A 23,693-nucleotide genomic window follows, 5' to 3' on the forward strand; every position below is an offset into this window, starting at 1 on the left:
AATGTATAATGCATTTTAAGTTAAGTCAGTTTGATTTTAGAATTGGCGATAAAAATTACTGCATTAAATACCTAAAGTGAATAGCAACAGCCCAGAACTCATCTTATCCTTATGAAATTGAAATTTAGGTGGCAAGGTAGTCTTATTGTACTTTGACTGCTCTTTCTGAATATAATATCAGTTTGTTCAAAACTCATTATAAATAGCAAAAAAAGATGTTAAATTTTGTCATATGTTCCAAAACTCATCTTATTTCTTGTAGCTTCTGTTCCAATACTTTTCTATTTTCTTATCTTAGCCAATCAGAAGTATTCACTTCACTAGAAATCAACATGGTGATCATTGTTGTTTATTTTGTGAAGCAGAAAGATTATTATATTTTGTTGTTGAAGAATTAAAGTTGTAGTGATAATTAAATAAATTTTTAAGTTAAAATGAATGAAGAACCAAGTACAAGTAGTGAAAGTTGCAAAAATTTGTTTATGGACAAGGTAGACAGAAGGGTAACAAAGTGAAATGGAAAAAACACATACAAAATTATAATGCTGCAAAGCAGCAGATATGCATAGATACCCAATTTGGATCATCAAACATTCAGGATCATGGACTGTCCAAGTTAGATTGTCAACAGTTTCACAAAAACATTTATGAAAATAAAAATTAAATTATTCAGAATCATTTTATTTTAAAATATATAGATGTTTTAAAACCCTGTGTTCGAACTAGTAGCCAGAATAGTTGTAGAAAGGAAATTGTCATTTCATATGATGTTAAGATACCCAGTTGTAAAGTGTAGTAAAGAAGATAATATTTGAAGATTAAAAATTTTACTGTAATTCATATTTTTGAGCAGTTGGACTCTTCATCATACTATCTGTTTGAAAAAGCAGTGTAAATTGTTAATCTACTTCATTTCAAAGCTTTAATAAATAAACCAAACATAAACAATATTATAATTACATTTATTTCAATTTTATAAAAAATCGAACTGTTATACAATTTGATTAAATTGTAATTTAAATAAAAAGATGTCAAAAAAAGAAAATTTTTGTTTTTAATTAAAATGTTTAGTTGACAACTCTGACAGTCACTATGGAAGGTTTTTTGAGAAAGAATCCACCGTCTGGCGATGACCAGAGAAGTCTGCACTCGGATTCAGTGGGCAGCCACTCAGAAGATAATAATGATGAATCAGAGCGTCGGGAAAAACTGACCCGTAAAATCAAATATAAACACACACAATTTTTGGCAACACACAACATCAGCTCTTTACTGCAAACACGCAAACTCAAGGTTTTAACAGATATATTGGAACAACATAAAATTATAATAGCAGGGATACAGGAGATGCGAAATACAGACATAGAACATCTAGAATCCCAAGGATACAGGATGTTAAGAAAGAAGATATTGACAAGATAACATTAGACAATAAAATTTGGCTTTGTCCTCCATGCAAATCATCAACAGTAACGGTGACTGGCAAATCAATGAATGGCAAATCGTCTGATTATAGTACTGGTGATAAGGTGAATTTCACACTGGTCATACAGATGTTGGAGGAAGAGAAGTCTGACCGTAAACATATGGAAAAGGAGATGAACAAATCTTTTGAATTCATACATGCATTAGTCAATGAGCAGAAAGAGACTTTAGCTAGTCAAGATAAAAAACTGTCTGATTATCTCCAGTTGATTAATCAATTAAGAGAGGATAAAACAGACTTGATGAAAACGAGCAATACATGCGAAGCATTCACTTGAAATACATGGTGTTTCGGAAGATAAAACGGAGGATGTATACGAGGTGGTGAAAAATGTGGGCTCAGCTCTGAATATGAATATTTCTAGAGAAGACATAGATGTCTGCCATCGACTTGAAAGGAGACCTAACTCGAATACTCCGACTGGCATCATTGTAAAGTTTGTAAGAAGAGAGAAGAAACAAGAAATGCTTGGAAAAAGATGAATCAAATGAGATCTTACAAATCAACATCTAGGAATTCATCAAAACATGACTCCAATATACATCAACGAAAGCCTCAGTCCAGCGAAGAGGAAGCTGTTTGCTGCTGCCAGATGTTAAAGAAGGACAAGCAATACACTTATCTGTGGATCTGAAATGGCAAGATATTCATCAGGAAAAACCAAGGTGACTCGGCTCTTCCTATTAATTCAATGGATGATTATTGAAAAACTTAAGTAAATAGCTATTTACTATTACTATTATTATTTAAGTATTCATTGAGGGTTTTTTATTTTTTTTTTAAGTATTCCTTAGTTAAAATTTTTAATATTTTTCTTTACAAATTTAAATAATAAGAAATGGTTAACCATGACGATTCTTTTATAGAATTTAATAATTATTGTAAAGATATAGAAAATTTCCTTGTGTTTCACCAAAATATTCGTAGCATAAGAGAAGATTTAAATGCTTTTATAATGTATTTAAGTAGGTTAGATAAGCCACCAGACGTAATAGTGTTATCAAAAGTCTGGATAAACAATTCTGAGAAAGACTTGTTTTCTATCAATGGCTACAATCAGTTTGCTTACTGTAATGAATCATACAGATCTGGCGGAGTTATGATATATGTATCTGAACAGTACAAGGTCAATTCAAATGCAATGGATAATATGATTTCTGCTGACTCTATAAAAGTGACTGTTAATCTATCAAACACAGACTACAGCTTGTCTCTTGCTATAATTGCTATTTATAGACTGCACTCCCACTCTGTTAAGTATTTTATAGAAGAGTTAAACTCTGTCTTATCAGTTTCAAATAATGACAGAAACTTGCTAGTTATCGGTGATATGAATTTATGCTTGCTCAAACATTCAAATGATGTAGATAATTATCTAACTATTATGTCTAGTTATGGTCTACAGCAATTAATAAATTCTCCTACTAGAGGCAACAGCTGTCTCGATCATATTTTTTTTCGAACAAGGGATAACATAGACTGCAAATCAAAAGTCATATCCTCTGGTAGAGTTGACCATGACGTGATTCTACGTGAACTTTCTGTTTTTTGGTACAAGATATCTTCAAAAAATACATCACCAATTCTTTTATCTCGAATAGATTATTTGTGTTTACGTAAAGTCTTGAGAGATATGGACTGGTCATGCATTTATAAGCAGCGAGATGTATCAGTGGCTTCGACCATTTCATAACTATTTTAAAATCTGGCCTAGAAAAATCAACCTATGTTAATAAAAAAACTACTAAGTACAAACTCCTTAAACCGTGGATGACACTTGACCTTTGTAAATGACAAGCGTTTAGAAACACGTATAAAAAATCCAAAAGTAGATTAAATGACAGAAAATTTAAATGTTTTTATCATTCTTATTAGCTTAAGCTAAAGGTAGATATGCAGCAACAAAAGAGGAATTACTATTTTAGTATATTTAATGAAAGTAAAAGGGATGTTAGAAAACAATGGAAAATTATCAATGGAATTCTGGGAACTAGACAAAATAAGAATGAGGCTATAGGCATAAATTCGTTATCTAATCCTGGAGAGCAGATATATGATTCTCTTCAAATTGCGAATGAGTTTAATAAGTTTTTTGTTGCTGTTGTTGATAATTTAAGAAATTCTCTGGATTCATCTTGTGGTTTAAGTAAAGATAAATATAATCTGTGTTTTCCAGAAACACATATAAATAAATCCTTCTTTTGTTCTCCAACTAGTTCGGAGGAGGTTAGCAGATGTATTAATAGTCTAACCTCTAATAAAGCTCCCGGCATTGATGGGATTTCGGCTTTAACTTTGAAACACATTAGCAATATTATTTCCCCTATTCTCTCATTTTTATTTAATTTAAGTTTTGAGACAGGTTCTTTCCCTAACCCTTTAAAGTCAGCCATAGTAATTCCTCTTTTTAAGAAGGGCTCGGATACTGACGTTAATAACTATAGACCAATATCTCTTCTCTCTGTTTTCTCGAAAATATTAGAAAAAATAATGAAGAAACGTTTATTAGTTTTTTTAAATGCTAACACATTTTTAAGCGAAAATCAATTTGGTTTTGTTGCGGAGAAATCTACTGAAGATGCTCTACTTAATTTTTGTTCATCGTTGTTTGAAGGTTTAAATAAAAACTTATGTGTAATGGGAATTTTTGTGGATATAACCAAAGCATTTGATTGCGTTGATCATGATATTCTTTTGAATAGGTTATGGGAAGCGGGAGTTAGAGGTATCACTAATAATTGGTTCAAAAGTTATTTAACAGGTTGTACACAGTGTGTCCCTTTCAAAAATTCAGTTAGTGATTCAACCCCAATTTCCTGTGGTGTTCCTCAGAGTTTTGTGCTTGGGCCAATTCTATTTTTGGTTTACATCAATAACTTATGTACTGGTAAATTCACAGGTTCTCTGACTTGTTTTGCAGATGATACTGCGCTCTCTTACTCCTCAGAAAACGCATTTACTGTTAAAAATGATATACAAAATGACTTGAATATGCTGAAACTGTGGTTTACAATAAACAGAATGGCCCTGAGTATTAAAACTAAATTTGTTCATTTTACATTGAGTACCAGGTCTAAGCGTGTTAAAGTTGATGATATTTATTTTAAATGTAAATCTTGTCTTTTGGATAATAATTTTTGTGGTAACTGTATCCGAATAGAGTGGGTTGATCAACTAAAATATCTGGGTGTTATAATTGATGAGAGTATCAACTGGAAGGCTCATATAACTAATATGAAGGGTTACGTGAATTCAGCGCTTAGGAAATTCTATTATCTTAAATATATTTGTCCAATTACTGTTCTTAAAACAATATATTATTCAATTATTAATTCAAAATTGCAATACGGCATTTGCTGTTGGGGAGGAGGTACGCATATTTCTAATCTCAATCCTGTTATGATTGCTCAAAGAAGATTGTAACAATTATGACTAAAGTAAATAGATTTGAACCATCCTTCCCACTGATTCAAAGATTGCAAATCTTACCATTAAGATATATTTATGTTTATCGGGTTTTGCGGATATTCTATATTACAGGAGGTTATATGAGGGGTAATAATAGTGTTTATTCAGGCAGGCTACAAGCACAGAACCGTGTAGCTATTCCATTTCCGAAAAACGAGGCTTATAAACGCTTCTACATTTATTGTGCCCCAAAGTTGTTTAATAAACTTCCAGTTTCTATAACATCCGCAAATTCTCTACCAACTGCTCCAAAAGGCTGAGACTATGGCTTTTGACGTTGCAGGATATTTAATTTCTTTTTAATTAACAAACTAAATTTTTCATTTTTCATTGAATGACACTAATTTATTAGTCATTGAATAATCGTAATTAAGTTATGAGTAAGTAAGTGTTAAATAAGTCATTAAGTAATCGTGTAAACATTGAAGGTAAAGTTCTATTATGTGTAATTTTCTTAGGTTATAAATAATCATTAAATGAATCTTTGTGTTTTTATTAGAGAAACTTCTTAGCATCCGTCTCAACTGATTAATTTAAGAACTGATGGTGACCTCAACACAGCTACGTGCTGAGGAGGCACCTATCTTTAGTACATATACTTTTATTTTTTAAGTAATTAACGGTAATAAATAATAAAGCATTAATCTAAGTTTTTTGTTAGTCTCTTAAACTGTGTTTTTTTGTTTTTAAATTTTTTTTTTAGATCAAATCTAAGAATTTAATGTTAATTTTTAAGAATTTAAACTTTTTAATGAAAATTCATTTAACGCTACGTTTAATTAATTAAATTAGTTTAAATGTAGTAGTAATTAAAAACAAAATTAAGGATATTGTGATTTTAATTAACTTAAGAGAAATTTTGTAAATTAGTTTATTAATGTTAATTTTATATTTTTCAGTTATCATAGTTTATGTTACTGTATATTGTAAAAACATTCTTTTTTGTACATGTATTATGGAATAAAGAATTATTATTATTATGTTTGCATGGACAAAAGTTTCCATAGAGAAATCCAGAACGTTAAGGTACTTAGAGGGATAGATTCTGGTTCAGACCATAAAATAGTCAAAAGTAAAATAAATTTCAAACCGCTCAAAAGACAGAAAATTATACAAAATAAAAGCAGATTTGACCCAAGAAAATTAATAGCCAACGAAGGTTACATGCAAGAAAGCCAAACGTAGAAAACACATTAGAGCTTACACAAGCCGTCGAGAAATGACAACAAATAACGGAAATAATAGCCCCACCAAACCTCAAATTAAAAAATCGGTGGTGGACCGAAGTCATCGGTGGTGAATGTCCAGTCATTGCTAGACATGAAACTTGGGTGAGACATCAAGGAGTGAGGTCTGAAAAATCCTCTCAAGAACTAATCGAGCAAAGAAAACTTACACAGAAAATTCTTAGGCAGGCCAAACGACAATTCCACAATATCATCACTAGGAAGATCGAGGAAAATTTCCATGGAACTAATTCCAGGGAATACCACGAAACCTTCAAAAGACAATTGCTACGTTACCAGGCACCAACCTTAATGCTTAAGAACAAAGAAGGAAAGGTAGCACACAGCAATAGGGAAAATGCCCGAATCCTTGCCAAAGCGTTCAAAGAACTTTTAAATGCAGAAGAGCCTGAAGAACTCCTGAGAATTGACACCAACATACCAGTGAAAACAGAGCAGTCAAAATTAACTACGCCTGCTTTACAAGAGATCGAACAAGCCCTTAAGGAAATGAAAAACTATAAGGCGAGTGAAGAAGACCCAACAGTTGCCGAGCGTTGGAAATACGCTGCACCTAACATCTTAGAGATACCAGACCACTGGTCAACAGCAATCATCCACCCCTTATTCAAGAAAGGCGATAAGATGGATCCAAACAACTATAGAGGGATCTCCCTATTAGATTGTGCATACAAGATCTTCTCTAGAATACTTTATAACCATAGAAAGGATAAACTGGAGAAAGAATTAGGAGAATATCAGGGGGGATTCAGGCCCTGGAGAAGTTGTGCAGAACAAATTATCACCTTAAACCTAATTATGGATACGTACAAGTTGCATTTTATTTTAAAATATATCGATGTTTTAAAACCCCGTGTTCGAACTAGTAGCCAGAATAGTAGTAGAAAGGAAATTGTCATTTCATATGATGTTAAGATACCCAGTTGTAAAGTGTTCAAATTACCAATGTGTCAAAAAACATTTTTGAAAATTATTGCACACAATAATTTTTACACCACACAGTCTCTAAGAGAAAAACAAGGTGGTGATACCAGACTGCATGCTTTTGAACATAAAAGAATAGTGTATAAATTTCTTGATGTATTTAAATACAAAAGATAGTCATTATTGCAAAGAAACTGTTTCACAAAAATATCTTCCTAGTGAACTTACGAGTTATTAAATTTAAGAAACATGTGCAATAAAAAAAGTTGGGTAAGAATTAAAAGTAAAAAAAAGTTTCTTTGATAATATCTTTTCGTGATTCAATTTGGGTTTTTGATCCCCTATGGCAGATGTGTGCTGTTAATGCCTATCTTTACAAAATAAGATAACCATGAAGATGATAAAGAAAAAAGTATACCATGTTAAACCTGCTAATGCAATTTTTTTAATTAATTAGCGAAGCAATAGATGACTTGATACCTTCTCATAAAATTTTCAGAAGAATCTTGTTAACCCAAAACTACCAGATCAGGCTACTCTGTGCCAATGAATGTGGGGATCAGAATCGTAACTCTACAATTATTGCAGTGGTAACTTCATGGTTAGCTAATATGGCTTTATCTGACTTATTAGAGTTGAACGTATTTTTCAAAATCCTGACCACTCTTTCATTCCATCAGATAGTGTTTGGCAATATCAAAAGAGAGTTGCAAAAAAAACAATGTAGTACTTAAAAGTTTTGATAGCTAAAAGACTTTTACTAGTAAGAAAATGTTCTTCTGTTCAAGTTCAAGGAGAAGATAGATATTTCACTGAAGGTGGTGTTCTTACGTCAATACTTAAGTCTCAAACTGTTAAGAACTTGACTCCTTTCAAAAGGTGTACCCCTCTTCGCACAGAAAATACGAAAGATTTAAAGAATTTATTAGTGAAACAACTTCGATGAACAGTGGGAAAATGACAATGATTTAGAATATTTTTAAACAAATAACAGAGATTGACTATGTACAGATGGACATTCCAGCAGAAGAATGTCTTTTGTGAACCTATGACTGATGAATATGATAATTACGTTCTTCCATATGTTTGATAACGACAACAGAATGCTTTCAGATTGATTTAAGATTATTTTAATATATATGTTTGTTTTTATTCCTATTTTGTTTATTCATATTTTTCAATGTTTTCCTCAACGATTAATCAAGAATATTATGATAGTTTGCTGTTTTTTTAAGAAATATTTTGTCTGACTGATGTTTTACTATTTTATTACAATTTTATATTAAACTTCAGTTAATTTACAAATTGTAAATAATTTTGATAGATTATTTTCATACTATTAAAGTATTATTTTCAAATTACAATCTTGTATTATTTTCAAAAACTTTCCAAAACTTGCCTAATCTGTAATATTCTTTTCCAATACTGGCTATATCATAACTGCCAATCCAAAACTTGTGTTGGTTAATTTTAAACTGAAATTCCTTTAAACTGTGAACAATGTTAATACTAGACAATTTTTAATTAATATAAACAATTAATCTAAAGCAATATAAATAATTAAAAATAAAAAACAATGAAAATATGTTTTTATCTTCTGTAAAATTTAGAAACATGGATAAGGCAAGTTTTGGAATGTTGCTACTCGTAATATATATTCCATTAATACAAAATAATATTTACTTTTGTAATTTTAAGATATATACATATTTATAAAAACTCAAATTAAGATATATATATTTATATTTATAAAAACTGAAATTTATTGTTATATGCATCTTGACTGAAAGATCTTGTTTGCTTGTTTAAAAATTTCCTATTTCCTATCTATTTTATTTTTAAAATGTAGTTAATTCATCTTATTATTCATTTATAAAAGATTGTCATTTATAAAAGATTAATAAAATATTCATTGCATTTGTCTGTTCTTATAACTTTTATTTAATACAATAACATTTTTATTATGAAAAATACGTATGTGAATTTGCCAGGTAATTTTTTGAAAAAACAGATTGAAGCTCAAGAAAAAATACAAAAAAATGTTCCAAAGCAAAGCAGAACTAATTGTTGGAAAATTTCATTTTGCAATGCACAAAATTATCTAGAATATTTAGAAGACCATAAAAAAAATGATTTGCTAAAAAAGTAAGAACAGCTAATCAGTAATTTACTAAAACACATTTTTGATAATTCCAAAAAAAATAATGCCGTTGTTTCATTGAGTCAAAAACGCAGGAAGTCATTATCAGTACCTTTGAATCCAACCAAAAATACACAAAGCTGAAACATATATGTTTCTATTAATGTGCAAAAAATATTGGAACATCTTTCGATCTTTCAACAAATAAAATCCATGGAATTACATCAGCTTTTAGAGTTGCCACTAGAAATAAAAAAATGTTTGAGTCTAATTTGAAACAAAAGATGAAAAAATTAAATCATCCTTTGGATTTGTATTTTTATTTACAATAACTGTAGTTTACCAAGATCGGTTGATAACAAAAAATCTACAAGAAACAATAGGGACTGTTGTGTTCTACACAAATGTGAAAAAGCTCATCAAGCAGGTTAAAGAAGAACTGGTGAGAAACTATCATCTGAAATTTGGTATCGATGGTGGTAGTGGTTTCTTAAAAGTTTACTTTTTAATACAGTCGCTAAATATAATAACAGAAACTGTATCAAAATGTGAAGATTCTACAAAATATTTTGCTTGTTGCCAAAAATTTCATAGATGAAAAAAAAGAAAAATCGTGATCATTGCAATTGCTAATACTCAAGATAATTATATGACAACACAGCATTACTATGGTCTCTTTTCAATATTTGAGGTTTGAAGGGTACGAAAGCAACTAATTTAAAGCTTGCTAATGTGTTGACAAATATCATGTCGATTGCAAGTACTTATCCTTGTAAGTGGTTTACTTCTCCAAAAAATAAATTATTAGAATGTGGAGAATCGATCATCAGTTGCAAAGAAAATTATTTTGCTTGGCAGGAAAGCGGGAATGATAAGGCATCTGCAAAATGTTATATGAATTGCATGCACAATCTGATATTTTCATCAAAAAATTTCCACTGAAATCCTGGAGATAATACCACCACCCGAATTACTTCTGCTGATGGAAGTAATGAATACACTGTATAAAAGCATGCGGATAGAATTTGACAGTGTTAATTGGGCTAAGGCCAATATTATAATATTTCCAGCGAATTTGCACATGGAACTCCAGCATTCACAGGAACTTTATCTAAGATGCTTTCAGATATAATACATTTACTCGGCATGCAAGAGATGCATAGTACTGGTTACTTGAAGTATGTACAATGAATGCTTACCCAGAGTTATTGTTGATTCATGCTTTTCTGCAACACTGAAACCAAATTATAAAGTTATATCCAACTTTTTGCGATTTGAAAGTCCCAATTACACTTAAGGTGCATGCAGTATTCTTTCATTTAGTGCAATTTTGTGAAAACGTAGGTAAAGGCCTTGGATTTTTCAGTGAACAAGCATTTCTTGAGTCCATCCACTCAAAATTTTGAAACAAAATGCTCTAAATACAGTCAGTCTTTAATACACATCCTGATTACCCAAATAAAATTACTTAAGGCAGTTCAACAGTCCAATGCTAAAATGTGTAAACATGATTTTGGAAGTTCTGTATTCAACGAATAGATTTCGTTTTAAATTTTGCAAATAATATAATATTAATTTTACAGCAATTTGATTTTTTATATATATATTCATGATGATGTAAATAATTATTAAAAGTCATATTATATAATTTTAAAAAAAGTTATTTTATTAAATAAAAGTTATAAGAATGGACAAATGTAATGATTAAATGTTGACTTCTAATTAATACCAGATGAAACCATTATAGATTTCCTGGCGCAAATATTTTTATAAATTATTTATTGTGTAATCTTATGATTGCAAAAATAAAAATATTTTGTATTAACTTTACACATATATATTATATATGTAAATATTACATAAATTATATACATGTATGTATTATTATTATTATTATATATATATATATGTGTGTGTAAATATTACACATATACTAGTAAATATTACTTTACACATATGGTATAATAACTTTTATTGTCAATTCTAAAATCCAACAGACTGAATCAATGCAAAAAGCAAAATTATACATTAAAAAATCTCCAAAAATGAGTCTTTCAAAAATTATTTGTGTTATGGGCCAAAATGTTTTATACACTGTTTATAGTAAAATTAACCAAAATTCAAAAAAAATTTGATGTGCTATGACCTACCATTGAAAGTTAGTTCAGGCACACTGTTGTTTTTATTCAAATCTATGTAACAACTTTAAGAATCAAATGTTTTACACAGAACTAGTTAACATAAAGTTGCTAGAAAAAGCATAAGCATATTGTAAGGTAATTCAATGGAATGTCCAAAATCTTAAGTTGCAAACCAGAAAATTGAAGAAGTCAGCAGAAAGGATTAATCAAAAATGAAAAATATCTCCCCACCAAGCAAATAATTTCAAAAATTACTAAAGGAAATGAAAATAAGGAATGTTATATTTAAAAAAAAAGTTTAATGAGAAAAAGACTAGAAGAAGAACTTACAATTATATTAATAGTACTACACAAAAGAAAGACTCACATTCATTCCTATGATTCCCATAAAAGGTGTAATACAGCTCTAAGAATAATCTTATGCGACACATAATTTACTGCTATTATTAAACAGATAAATATAAAAATATTCTGCATTACAAGTACAAACCTACACAAGCCTTTGAAGGGATTTCAACACTTTTTCCATGGTAAAGTTTTATTAACCAAATACTCTTCATAATTTCAGTATAATAAAAAACATAAATATTAACCAGTAAATATTAACGCCAGTATTCAGTAGAGGTAGAGCAGAATTTGAAATAAGAAAAAATAAAATTACAAGAATGGGTTGAAAAGTAATGCACAAACTTTGTTAACTTAAGGATAAGTAATATTAAAGAAAAAATATGCAAACATAATTTAATAATTAAAAATGATATAATTCAACAGTGATCTTCAACCCACAGCGCCCTCCATGTCATTTTGCATGGCCCACGGCCTGACGTTGGATTAAATATTTGTTGCTTGACTTTTAACTCTAAACCCTATTTTTAAATGCTGAAAGATTTACCAAGAAGAGCTAAACTCTATGTTAACATCTTTAAAAAACTAGTAAAGTTAAACATGATGCTGGTTTCATTCTTACGACATGTTTACACTGTTTATATACAAACATATTCAATGATCATTTCGACACTTTGTCTTTAGTGTATGCACACTACAGTCCATGTGCCAGGAATTTTCATTGTGTACAATTTTAGTACCTCCACCAATGTAGACACTCTAATCCTATCGCCTACTTACAATCATTCTCCGTCTTTGTTTAGTTCTGAGTTTTGTTTATTTTGTGCGTCTGTGACTATTTCAGTATTGTTACTTTTCTGTATATACTGTTGTTTTGTGATTTATAATTTTTGCAATCGCCACAATCTCCAGCAAGAAACGAAAAGTTTCTGAAAAAAAAAGGTTATTTAATGATAAGTGGACAGATCTGTATTTCTTTTCTGAGGTAAACGAAAAACCTGTATGTTTGATATGCAATGTGTCCATATCTGTGATGAAGGAGTTTTGAAATTATGAAATTATTACGCCATTATGAAATTATGCATGGTTGCTAAATGGACTAATATCAGGGACAATCTCGTTTAGATAAAGTGACAGATTTAAAGAAGAGACTGCAGATTCAACAATTTTCATTTCAGCAGTGACTTTTCAAAATTTGTATTATCCAATTTTTTTTTTAAAATAAGTTAGGACTTTTTCTTACAGCAATTTTAGTGCTCTTTCAGAATATGAAATCTATTTGAATCAAAAGTGGCCATAAACAACATAAGTGATGTTTTTTACTGTTGATGTTTTTTGACTTTCGCTATATTTTTTGACTGTTCTGCTGCAAAACTGTCTAATTCATCCTAACCAATAAGAAAGCTTGTTCGTATTCTGAAAGTGAGGTTATAACAGGTGTAAGTGTTCTTTATGTGTTACTGTTTTATCCTAGTTTTAATATTTGAATATTATTAAGTTTTGACAAGATGAAAAAAATATTAAACAATCAGAGCTAGGAAAATCACGAAGTAAATGTCCTGGACTATCAAAACATGGAAAAGAAAAAAAAGAACATCATAAAGCTAATTTTTTACCTATACATCCTTTATGCCTTTACAATCATAAGACTTTTAGATGGACAAAACTTTCAATGTATGATACACGTGAATTTCACATTAATTTTTATTGTAATACAACTAAAATAATGCGACATGTTTATTTAAAAATATATTGCTGTTATACAACCAACAAGAAGTAAACAAAATATTGGTAGAATATTGGTGGCAGCACCTGTAGAGATATTTCAGTTCAATACATTGTAAAAGTGGCTAAGTGCAAAGTTTTTATGTTACACGTATAACAAATGAGTTTTCTTATTATACTCAGAATTAGCAAGACAGAGTGCAAAGAACAGCACAAAATAATTACATACAATAGGTGGGGTGATGACATGTTTGTAATGGGGGTAAAGATTGTATGGCTATAAGCGGATGGATACAGTGGCCATAATTCCATCATGATTGGCTAGTTAATGAAGCTCCTAAAAACATAGAGGAAGTGTAAAATATATTTCCAATATCAGGTATATATACCACGTTCATTCTTACCAGCCGACCAGGTATATTGAAAAACATTTACAAATAAAAGCAGTCATTGTAAGGTCTGAACTTAGCGAATTTGGAATGATAATCAGGGTTGGTGATGAATGTCAAGTATACAACTGGAAAAAATTAATTGGTCCAATGTAAACCCCCTTGCTCAGTAGCATTTCAATTTTAATATGGCAATTTAAACCATAGGCAATTTCAATCTTTTCTCAGTGAAATGGACGCAGAGTTTGGAGATGTACTCTACTACACAGAAGTTTATCAGCTCAATACGAGAAAATTTCTTAAGAGTGTTTGATCATAAAGATGAAATTTCTCAGCTCATGAAAAATAAAGGCAAATTGTTTCATCAGTTCAATAATCCTGAGTGGATGGCTGATTTTGATTTTCTCACTGACATTTCCATGCACCTTAATGATTTGAACTTGCATCTTCACGGCAGAAACAATTACATCCATAACCCATTTGACCAAACAAAAGCATTTGAAACAAAGCTACATTTATGGGAACTTCAGTTAAGACTTTTCACACTTACCTACAATGGCAATCTGTGAAAGTATCAGCAAAGAAAAATATGTGGATGCATATCTTTGAAATCTGACTTTAGTAACAGGTTCCAAAAATTCAAATCAAATGACATTTGTTCCTGATCTTTTCGACACCATTTACTTTTGAAGTTGAAAAAACTCCCACCAACATGTAATGGAACTAATTGAATTACAATTCAATATGGATTTGCAAGAGAAGTTTAGAAATACTTAACTGTTGTTGGATTTTTACTCACAGTATGTCAATGAAGACTAATTCCCAGTAATTCAAAACCTTGCTTTGTTTGTAGCTTCACTTCTTAGCACCACATACACCTGTGAACAGTCTTTTTCTAAGATGGAAGCATGGAAAATCAAAAGTGAGAAATCATTTGTTTGATAAACATTTACAGAACACCCTTAGAATTTCTTCCTCCAACATCAAAGCTGATCATTGAGAAATTAGTGAAAAGAAGTGTCAAATTTCTCACTGAACTCATGGAAACTATCACCGGTAATGAACTTAATTTAACTTTTAAAAGTTACTTTATAATCTTGTTTAGCTTATAAATGTTAATTACTTGTAATTTGTATGAATACTGAAATAAATTTAAAATGTAATATTTGATAATTGCTTCTTAATTGGTTTCCTTGAAAAATTCAATCAAAACCAAACATAAAACACATTACATATAACTTTCAATGTGGCAAACCCATAGCACGCTTATACAAACATACATAAAAACACATGTTTACTTTATGTAGTAGTACATTACCATATATGGCCAATATTTTCATAAAATAAATAATTTGCTGTGGAGCTCCCCCCTGTCAAGCTCAGTCATGGCCCTTTATTTCATAAAGGCTGAAGACCACTGCACTACAATCTCAGAAAACTAACATGAAACAGATAATTGGTTAATACAAATTAAAACTCAGATCCTAACTGATACTACATCAGATAACAAAAATGATTCACTAGAAAAACATTGGTTAATATAAAAAATGTATAACAAATAGTAGTTTTTATTCACTTTTACAACATAAATTGTGTAAAAAGGTTTGTGTACTTATTCCAAAACATGTTTAGATACCAAGAATTTATATTTTCTCAGAAAAAATACATCGAGTATGTTATGCCTGTACTGGCCATTACATTTAGGCAACCCTTTTATCAAATTATCTATCTACAAAAACTGTAATTTGTCTTTCCTTTATTACTAAGCTGGTCAATTTACCTCTCAAATAATATTTGTAGCATGTGCCTACTACAAATAACCCTACTTATTCCATACAGATCAATAAGATTGAGGCAAAAGAAAGGAACAGTGTTTTGACATATGTTACTTGTTACAGACAACCTGATATTCTTGATATTAGCAATCTGAAGTGGATTTACTCAAACCAAATATTTTGTTACAAGTTTAGAAATTGAAAAACCGAAATATAAAATTGCAAGCACATATTTTGAAGTTTTATAATAAAATTAATTACTTAACTACTAAGGATCAGCACACGACTATCAATGGCAATTTAATTATGGCAATTATATTAACAACTAACAATGTCCTGGATCAGTAAAAGTTGAAAAGAAGTTGACAAATTCAATATTAAAATAATGTTAGTGAATATTTACTGATTCTACTGCCACCTATATACTTCTGTTGCTCAGCAATATTCAACAGTATTAAGATGCTAACTTCTGAAATGTCTGATGTCAATGAATTAGAACAATTTCTTGAAAATAGAATGATGCTTTGTTGAGATGAAAAAATCTGCCAAAAGAGACCAACCAAATCATAAGGATAAATGGCTCAGATATAAGATTATGTATATTCTAAATGGATATTATACACTACTTTATAACATAGCACAACTTATTAATCGATAATTTCTTTCATATACTAATGCATCATTTTATTTTACTCTGTTATTTCCCCTCTATTTTTTTAAATAGAAATTTGGCTTAACACAAAATAGTAAATATCTGGTCTCCACTATTTCACATTAAACATTTTCCACTAGTAATCACTTAATCAGATATAATTTTCTTAATAAGTGAAAACGTTTTGCATCTGTTAATAAAAAATTCAGGTTATCTATTCTCAATCTACAATAGCACTTTCACTTAACATCTTCAGTGACTTGAGAACTTTGATGTCTCTTTCGCAGTTAGAAAATACTGCAGAACTCACTCAGCATTAAATTGGGGCTATATGACAGATACAGAAGGAAATAGAATTCAGAACACCTAGCACTTCTTTCACAGTATTTGGTCTAGCATTACATGCGGCATTATCAGCACTGTTGATCTCCAAACTTACAAGACAAGTTTATAAAGTAGAATTCACATTGAACTCCAATCTGTTTAATCAGTTAGGTAACATTAATTAATCCTTAAAGGGTCAAAAGAATCTCTAGACCAGAGGCTGCATTTTGCACCTTTTTGGTTGAAGTGATGTTCTATGCTTTGCATTTTATTTTCAGGGTTACAGTGGAGCATTCAACTATGAATTTTGTCCCTTTCTTCATAGCACCCCATTCAACTCTTCCTTTTTTTTTCCTAATTAATGTCACTCATAAAGTATAAATCTTTTAGTAACCAAGTCGATTAATAATAATGTGACAGACTTGTTCTTCCGATACTCTGATCTTATGCACAATATATTTTTTATTGATGAAACGCCCTCAATTAATAAACTCCTGGACTAAAATTCCGGGTTTTAAATCAATCACAGAACCAGTCTTCCTTCAAGAGGTGTATCAGTTATTTCCAGACAACCTGGTTCACATTTATAACATTTTTTTACCCAAAAATTCAATGTATTTCAGTCAGTAGCCTCCTTGCAGAAAATATCCTTTAAGCAATGATAAAATTCACATGTTTTAATTTTATTTACATATCACAAACCTTACTCCATTTTAATAAACTGACAGAACAGCAATACACTACTAGTGCTAAACAAAATATGATTCAGTAATAGATTTTACAAATTAAAGTTAAATCTATATAAATTTTCTGGTGAAGTAACAAATACCACAAAAAATGCTTCATAAATAATTCATATTCAATGAACAAAATCTATGCTACACACACTAAGAGCACTTTTAATAAGCAGAATGTAACTGAAAGTTTTGACAACTGATCAAAATAACATATAAAATTGTTTTGCTGTTAAGTTATTTACTTATTTATTAATTTATACTACTGTTTAAGATCTGTAATAGCTGATTGAAATGTTAATCACATGAGTAAAAATGCAAGAACTTTGGACCATACTACTACTTTGCAAGTATTATCGTGAAGCTGTTCTATTTTATTCATTAAAATACTGATCATGTTCACTATGGAATATGATCAGTAGTATTTAATAGTCATAATGTTTATATATATTCCATAGATGATGACACGTTCAATACTTATGTTTATAGTTAATATTTCATGATGTATAAAAAATCTTGAGATACCTCAATTCAAATAACCCCTAATGCTCATATCTCAAAAGGGATTGTTTCAATAAAAAAGAATGTAGCGGTTAATATCACGTAAGTCCACTGCTTTGTGTTCTCTACAAACTCCATTTCCTTGGCATCAATAAATATAATTACCACATTTATGTGTATTTTGTATATTTTATTTTATTACTACACAATTATTACATTTATTAACATCCAAGGATTTTTTCTTCAGGGATGCACAATAAGCATAACTAATGACTGATGTACTCACTGAATAAATCTAGGCTTTCTACTTCTTTTAAGTACATGTAAGTGAAAAAAAAAAAACACACACACACACATATATATATATATATATATTTGCACACATGCGCACATACACAAAACACAAAATTCTAAAAATGTATTATTTCATCAATATTACATTGAGTTTAGCAAAAGAAAATGATAAATGTAATTAATAATAACAAATTAATTCATTATTGTACTTTTGCTATGATGAACTGTGCTATTACAATAAAGGAATAAATCTCAATACTAACTAAATAACTAATAAGGGTTACATACATATATATATGACAAAAGTTTTTGCTGAATTTTCAACAAACAAACAAAAATTTAATACTGTCCAACATAAAATTCCTACAAAATAAATCCCTATTCTAACAAAATAACATAAAAGAAATAAATTATGACAGATGGTGGTTTGGAGATTGATGTGCAATGAAAGTGGGATGAGATAAAATTAGTAATACTAAAATATAGCCTAATATTATCACTTATATTTAAATTCATATGATAGAGATTTTAATACATTATCGAATCAAAATTACCATAACACATTTTAATTTATAGGTAGTTTTTGACTGCCTACTATTGCTGCTGCTGTGGTTGTTCTTGCTGCTTCAAACTGTTATATGAAGAAGGTCATTCATTATTGATATTATAACACTTCCTTTCCTCAGATATTCTTTCAAAACATTCCAACATGTATACATACTGAAAAACAAACACAACAAAACATAACTAATTGGGGAAAAATAAAAAAAATTCTAATTCAAAAACATGTATTCAAATGTTACGCGTAAAACAAAATTCAAGAAATAATTCAATTACCGAAGCAAAAATTATTTTAAAAAATAATACAGCAAATGACTAAAAATTAAAAATAATTTCACAGATAGTATCAAAAATAGAATAGTTAATATTTTAGTGGAAGGAAAATAAAGTCTCAAAAGAGACTTCACCCTCCCTCCCTATGGGTTTGTGGGTCCACTCACATGAGCGGTGAGAAGAATCTAGGCGCACAGTGACTACTGCTGATCATAAAAGGTGACTTAAGGGCAAGTGTGTGTTTACCTTATGTCCTCTGGGCACCTGGATGAACCAGTTGTATTTAGCTCTAGCCTCTGTACACATGGGCTCTGTAGAGGTATTCCTGTATTTCCCCAGTACTCATGGGACCAAAATTTCTAGTCCTCAAATAATCCCTATGAGGGTGAAGGTCCATCTGATAAATAAATCAACCAATATTAGTCCAGTGAAAAGGCCTTGCTCAGCGGCTCAGCGTTGTCTGCCAAGGATAACAGTCCTGTAGAAGATAATAGCTTAAATTGTATGCATTCCATCTACAATATAAAAATATTAGATAAGTTCTCCGAAATAATCAGGAAGGTAGTTCATAAGGTCTCGCCTTTCTTGATTAACAAAGTAGAAAAGGGTTCAAGTGGTTCCTCAAAGAACATCAGGAAATTAAGAGATGGATAGATACTGATCAAAATGTTTAGTGATGAACAGAGTAAATCACTCTTACATTTCACCAATATGGGTGGTATAAACATTAAGTGTAGTACCACACAAAAATTTCAGATGCCCCATTTTTCAAAGACTCAACCTTCATCACCTTGCATACTTGAAAATATGGTTGAGGAATCACCTGACCTGAGGGCATCAGATTTTATAAAAACAAAAATTCTAAAAAAATAAACCAAATCACCTACAATTAATAATATATGGTACAATTTACAATTACAATTTAATAATATGTGGTGATTATACATATAATCACCATATATTATTAAAGTACACCATATAGAGATGTTAGAATATTGATACACACACAAGAACCTATAATAATGTGAACGCACATCTTGCAGCAAGATGCAGTCACACTCAGAGGCTATTTCTCTAACAGATACAACTGTCTCATAAACAGTAGAAAGTGGTGGGGTTGCTATCTTCATGCAGGACAATATGTTGGCTACGAGGATACCACTAGCTACCCTCATCCCTGCTGTTATTATAAAAACCTATTCCCCTTAAAATTAATTATCTGTAATTTGTATCTCTCATTGAACTCAATGAGTTCAATTCTCTATATATAACAAATCTCTTCACGCAAATTTCATCCCTGTCATTAATAGAAGGAGACATTAATACCCACCACATTTCATGGGGCTCATCAGTCTGTTCCCCCAGAGGAAATATAACAAACAGAGTGAGACAAGACTTGGACCTCTGTCTACTGAATGATGAATCATGCACGTTTATGTTCTCAATGTTTGGTGCATTGTCCAACATTGACCTCTCCTTATACAGGGTTTTACTCCCTCGTCTTAATTGGTCTGTTTGTGATGACTTCTATGGCAGTGACCATAGGCCAATTATTATTGATTTTGGTGTTGACCACATGATGAACACAAGACCATAGAGATGGATTGTTGAAAGAGCAGATTGGAACAGTTGCCAAAGGGCCTTCACATCACAGTATGATGATGGTGCCGATGCCCTGGACCTACTTACCTCTTTTATCTCACTGGTAGTCGATAATACTAAAATACAAGGTGTGGCTATTAAATAATGAGACTAATGTTGTAAAATATTTTACTTTAAATTTATACATATTTAGTTAGTTTCCCCTTTAATATACACCCCTCTCTATCTTTACAACGCTCCATGCAAATTTTCCATTGTTCGAAACAGTGCTGGAAGTCTCTGTGAGCTCTTTCATGATGCGTGGTGCTTTTTCTTTCACAGCTTCCAGTCCAAAATCTTGCTCCTTTTAAAGTAGGTTTGACCTTAGGGAACAAATAAAAGTCACATGGTGCCAGGTAAGGCAAATAAGGCAGATGGTCTAACACTGGGAAGTTATACATGACTAGAAAAGTATTGGCAGATAATGCAGTGTGAGCCAGTGTGTTGTCCAGATGAAGAACCCATGACTTGTTCTTCTACAATTCAGGTCATTTTTTTTTCTTATTTTTTCACGGAGTTGAACAAGGACCTCAAGGTAGTAATGTTGATTAATAGTTTGACCTTCAGGAACCCAATGACGGTACATAATCCCACGAATATCGAAAAAACAATCAACACTTTGAATTTTGATTTGCTCATTCAAGCTTTTTTAGCTCTCTGTGAAGTTGTGGCCTTCTTGAACATGGATTGACGCTTAGTTTCTGGATCTTAAGTGTAAATCCAAAATACATCATATGTTATCACTCTTACCAAGAGGTTTGGGTCATTTTCAATGGCATTCAAAGTGTCAGAACAAATATTTTCACAAGCCTCATTTTGTTTGATTGCGAGAACCATTTAGGCACCATTTTCACGCACACTTTTTGCATGTTAAAATTGTTATGTAAAATTTGCCTTATGCATTCTTTGTCAATTCCTACAGTTTCAGCAATCACACGAATAGTTAACTGAAAGTCTGATCAGATCAGATTACCAATTTTTTCAATATTTTTATCCGTTTTTGACGTGGAAGGGCGACCCAGACGAACATCAACTTCAACATCTTCTCAGCCGTCTTGGAAATGCTTAAACCACTCAAAAACCCGCGTGCATGATAAACATTCATTGTCATATACTTTTTTTTTCAATAAAAGATAAGTTTCAGTAGCACTTTTTCCAAGTTGCAAATGAAATTTCACAAAAATTCTTTGCTCTAATAAAATTACTCATCATTTTTTAAGCAAAGCAAAAAACAGATGTTATCCAAATGACAGCCACAACAGACTAATATGTCTATAGAAACTGGAGTAGCAACAATCGAAAGGGAAGGCTTCACGCTACACAGCTGTCAGTCATATTAATTTGGCGCATGCACAATTCTTCAGAAGCAGCATTAGTCTAGTTAATAGCCACACCTCGTACATTCTACAAACATCTGGAAACCCTATGCGTCCCTCTGTTCCTTGATGGAACTGACTGCCAAAAAGCAATTAGGCAGGCACTGTGTAATTTTATCCATAGACCTACAAATGAACATCTGAATTTGTACTGTAAGGCTAGAGCAGTATATCATCAGGTATTCTTAGATGCTAAGAGAAAGTCATGGACAAAGTACATAAACACAATCTCATACACTACTCTCACGTCTACTGTGTAGAAGCTTCGTTCAATTTGCAGATCATAAACACAATTTAATCTCAGTTATTCATGGAAAACTTGGTAAATTGTTTTCATTCAGTGTCCCACACTTCATCATATACTAACGAATATCAGAGATATAAGATGCAGATGGAAATTCTACCGCTTACTGTTGGTGATTCAGTCTGCAAATTAATGCTCCCTTTACATAAAATGAGTGCACTAAAAAATTCACGTGACATCTCCTCTGGACCTGACAACATTTCTCTCAGTATGCTCTAACACTTTCCCAATTAGGCTCTACAACACCTATTGTGTATTTATAATGAGTTGTTCTCTGCACAAGTCTTTCCAACCATCTTGTTGAAAGTCATTGTCATACTAGTACCTAAACCTGGTAAAGACAAAGCATGCTCATCAGGCTACTGCCCTATCTTCTTGACAAGCATTTTATGTAAAGTGATGGAGAGAATGGTGAACCACAGGCTTACATAGTATTTACCCTTTGTGTGTTACATACCCATAGTATGTTACATAGAAACAAACCCTTTTATCTCCAGAACAGTGTGGTTTCCACCAAGGACGATCTTCCACTGACCCTCTAGCGTCATTAGAAACAGCTATTCAATACACTTGTCTACTCATCAGTGCCTCATCACTATCTTCTTTGACATCAAGAAGGCATACAACAGCCTGGCAATGTGGTATTCTAAACACCTTTAATGAATGGGGAGTTATTGGCAACATGCTTGCCTTTATTAACAGTTTCTTAAATAATTGATCTTTATGTGTTGGAGATTCTGTGTCGAGGAGAAACACCTTGGAGAACAGAATGCCTAAAGGAAGTGTATTAAGTGACACCTTGTTTCTGTAGTCATCAACAGTATCACTAAATGTATGCAGCTACCTGTCTCATGTTGTTTATCTGTTGATGATTTTGCTATGTATATATCACGTGCCATTCAAAAGTCACAGCTAAGAGACTACTACAGAATATTATTCTGCACCTTGAAGCTTGGTCCAAGGTACCGGCTTTACCTTCTCACCTAACAAAATCTGTAGTCTTTTGTTGCCTGAAAGACCCATTTATTCCACAATTTCTCAATAGAGAGCCAATTACTATTTCTCCTGATGTTAAGTTTTTAGGTTGGTTTTTGATAGCCATCTTCCATTGGTCAAACGAACAAAACAATTAAAAATGAAATGTTTCAAAATTCTAGATATGCTGCAAGTCCTTAGCAATACAAATTTGGGGGGCCAATCATGATTGGGGATCGATCATTTATGTTGCATTTTTAACATTCCTTAGTTAAGTCCCATTCTTGATTATGATTGCATCACCTATTTTTCAGCAAGTCATACCACGCTTAAAATGCTGGATGCAGTACATCACACTTTCCTCCACCTTGCTACAGGTGCCTTTAGATCAAGTCCTGTCGCAAACATACTTGTTGAT

The 23,693-nt window shown here is 31.2% G+C and overlaps 1 protein-coding gene across 6 annotated transcripts in view; it reads right to left on the bottom strand.

Moving 5' to 3' along the window:
- The window catches only part of Snx27 (sorting nexin 27), a 93,331-nt gene that overhangs the window by 13,124 nt on the left and 56,514 nt on the right, over positions 1-23,693 (bottom strand). For 3 of the 6 annotated variants that reach the window (XR_012755773.1, XR_012755774.1, XR_012755776.1), the window contains exon 10: positions 18,700-18,865. Coding sequence is in view for 2 of the 6 variants with exons in the window: in XM_075360773.1 (XP_075216888.1) it covers positions 18,794-18,865 (72 nt within the window). In the remaining 4 variants the exon portion in view is untranslated. Of the gene's footprint in view, positions 1-16,096; positions 16,183-18,628; positions 18,866-19,373; positions 19,458-23,693 lie in introns of those variants that run through there. The other 3 variants (XR_012755775.1, XM_075360773.1, XM_075360798.1) reach the window with 3 other exon arrangements.

This window comes from Lycorma delicatula, chromosome 1 (assembly GCF_047948215.1).
Source record: "Lycorma delicatula isolate Av1 chromosome 1, ASM4794821v1, whole genome shotgun sequence".
Classification (NCBI taxonomy): domain Eukaryota; kingdom Metazoa; phylum Arthropoda; class Insecta; order Hemiptera; family Fulgoridae; genus Lycorma; species Lycorma delicatula.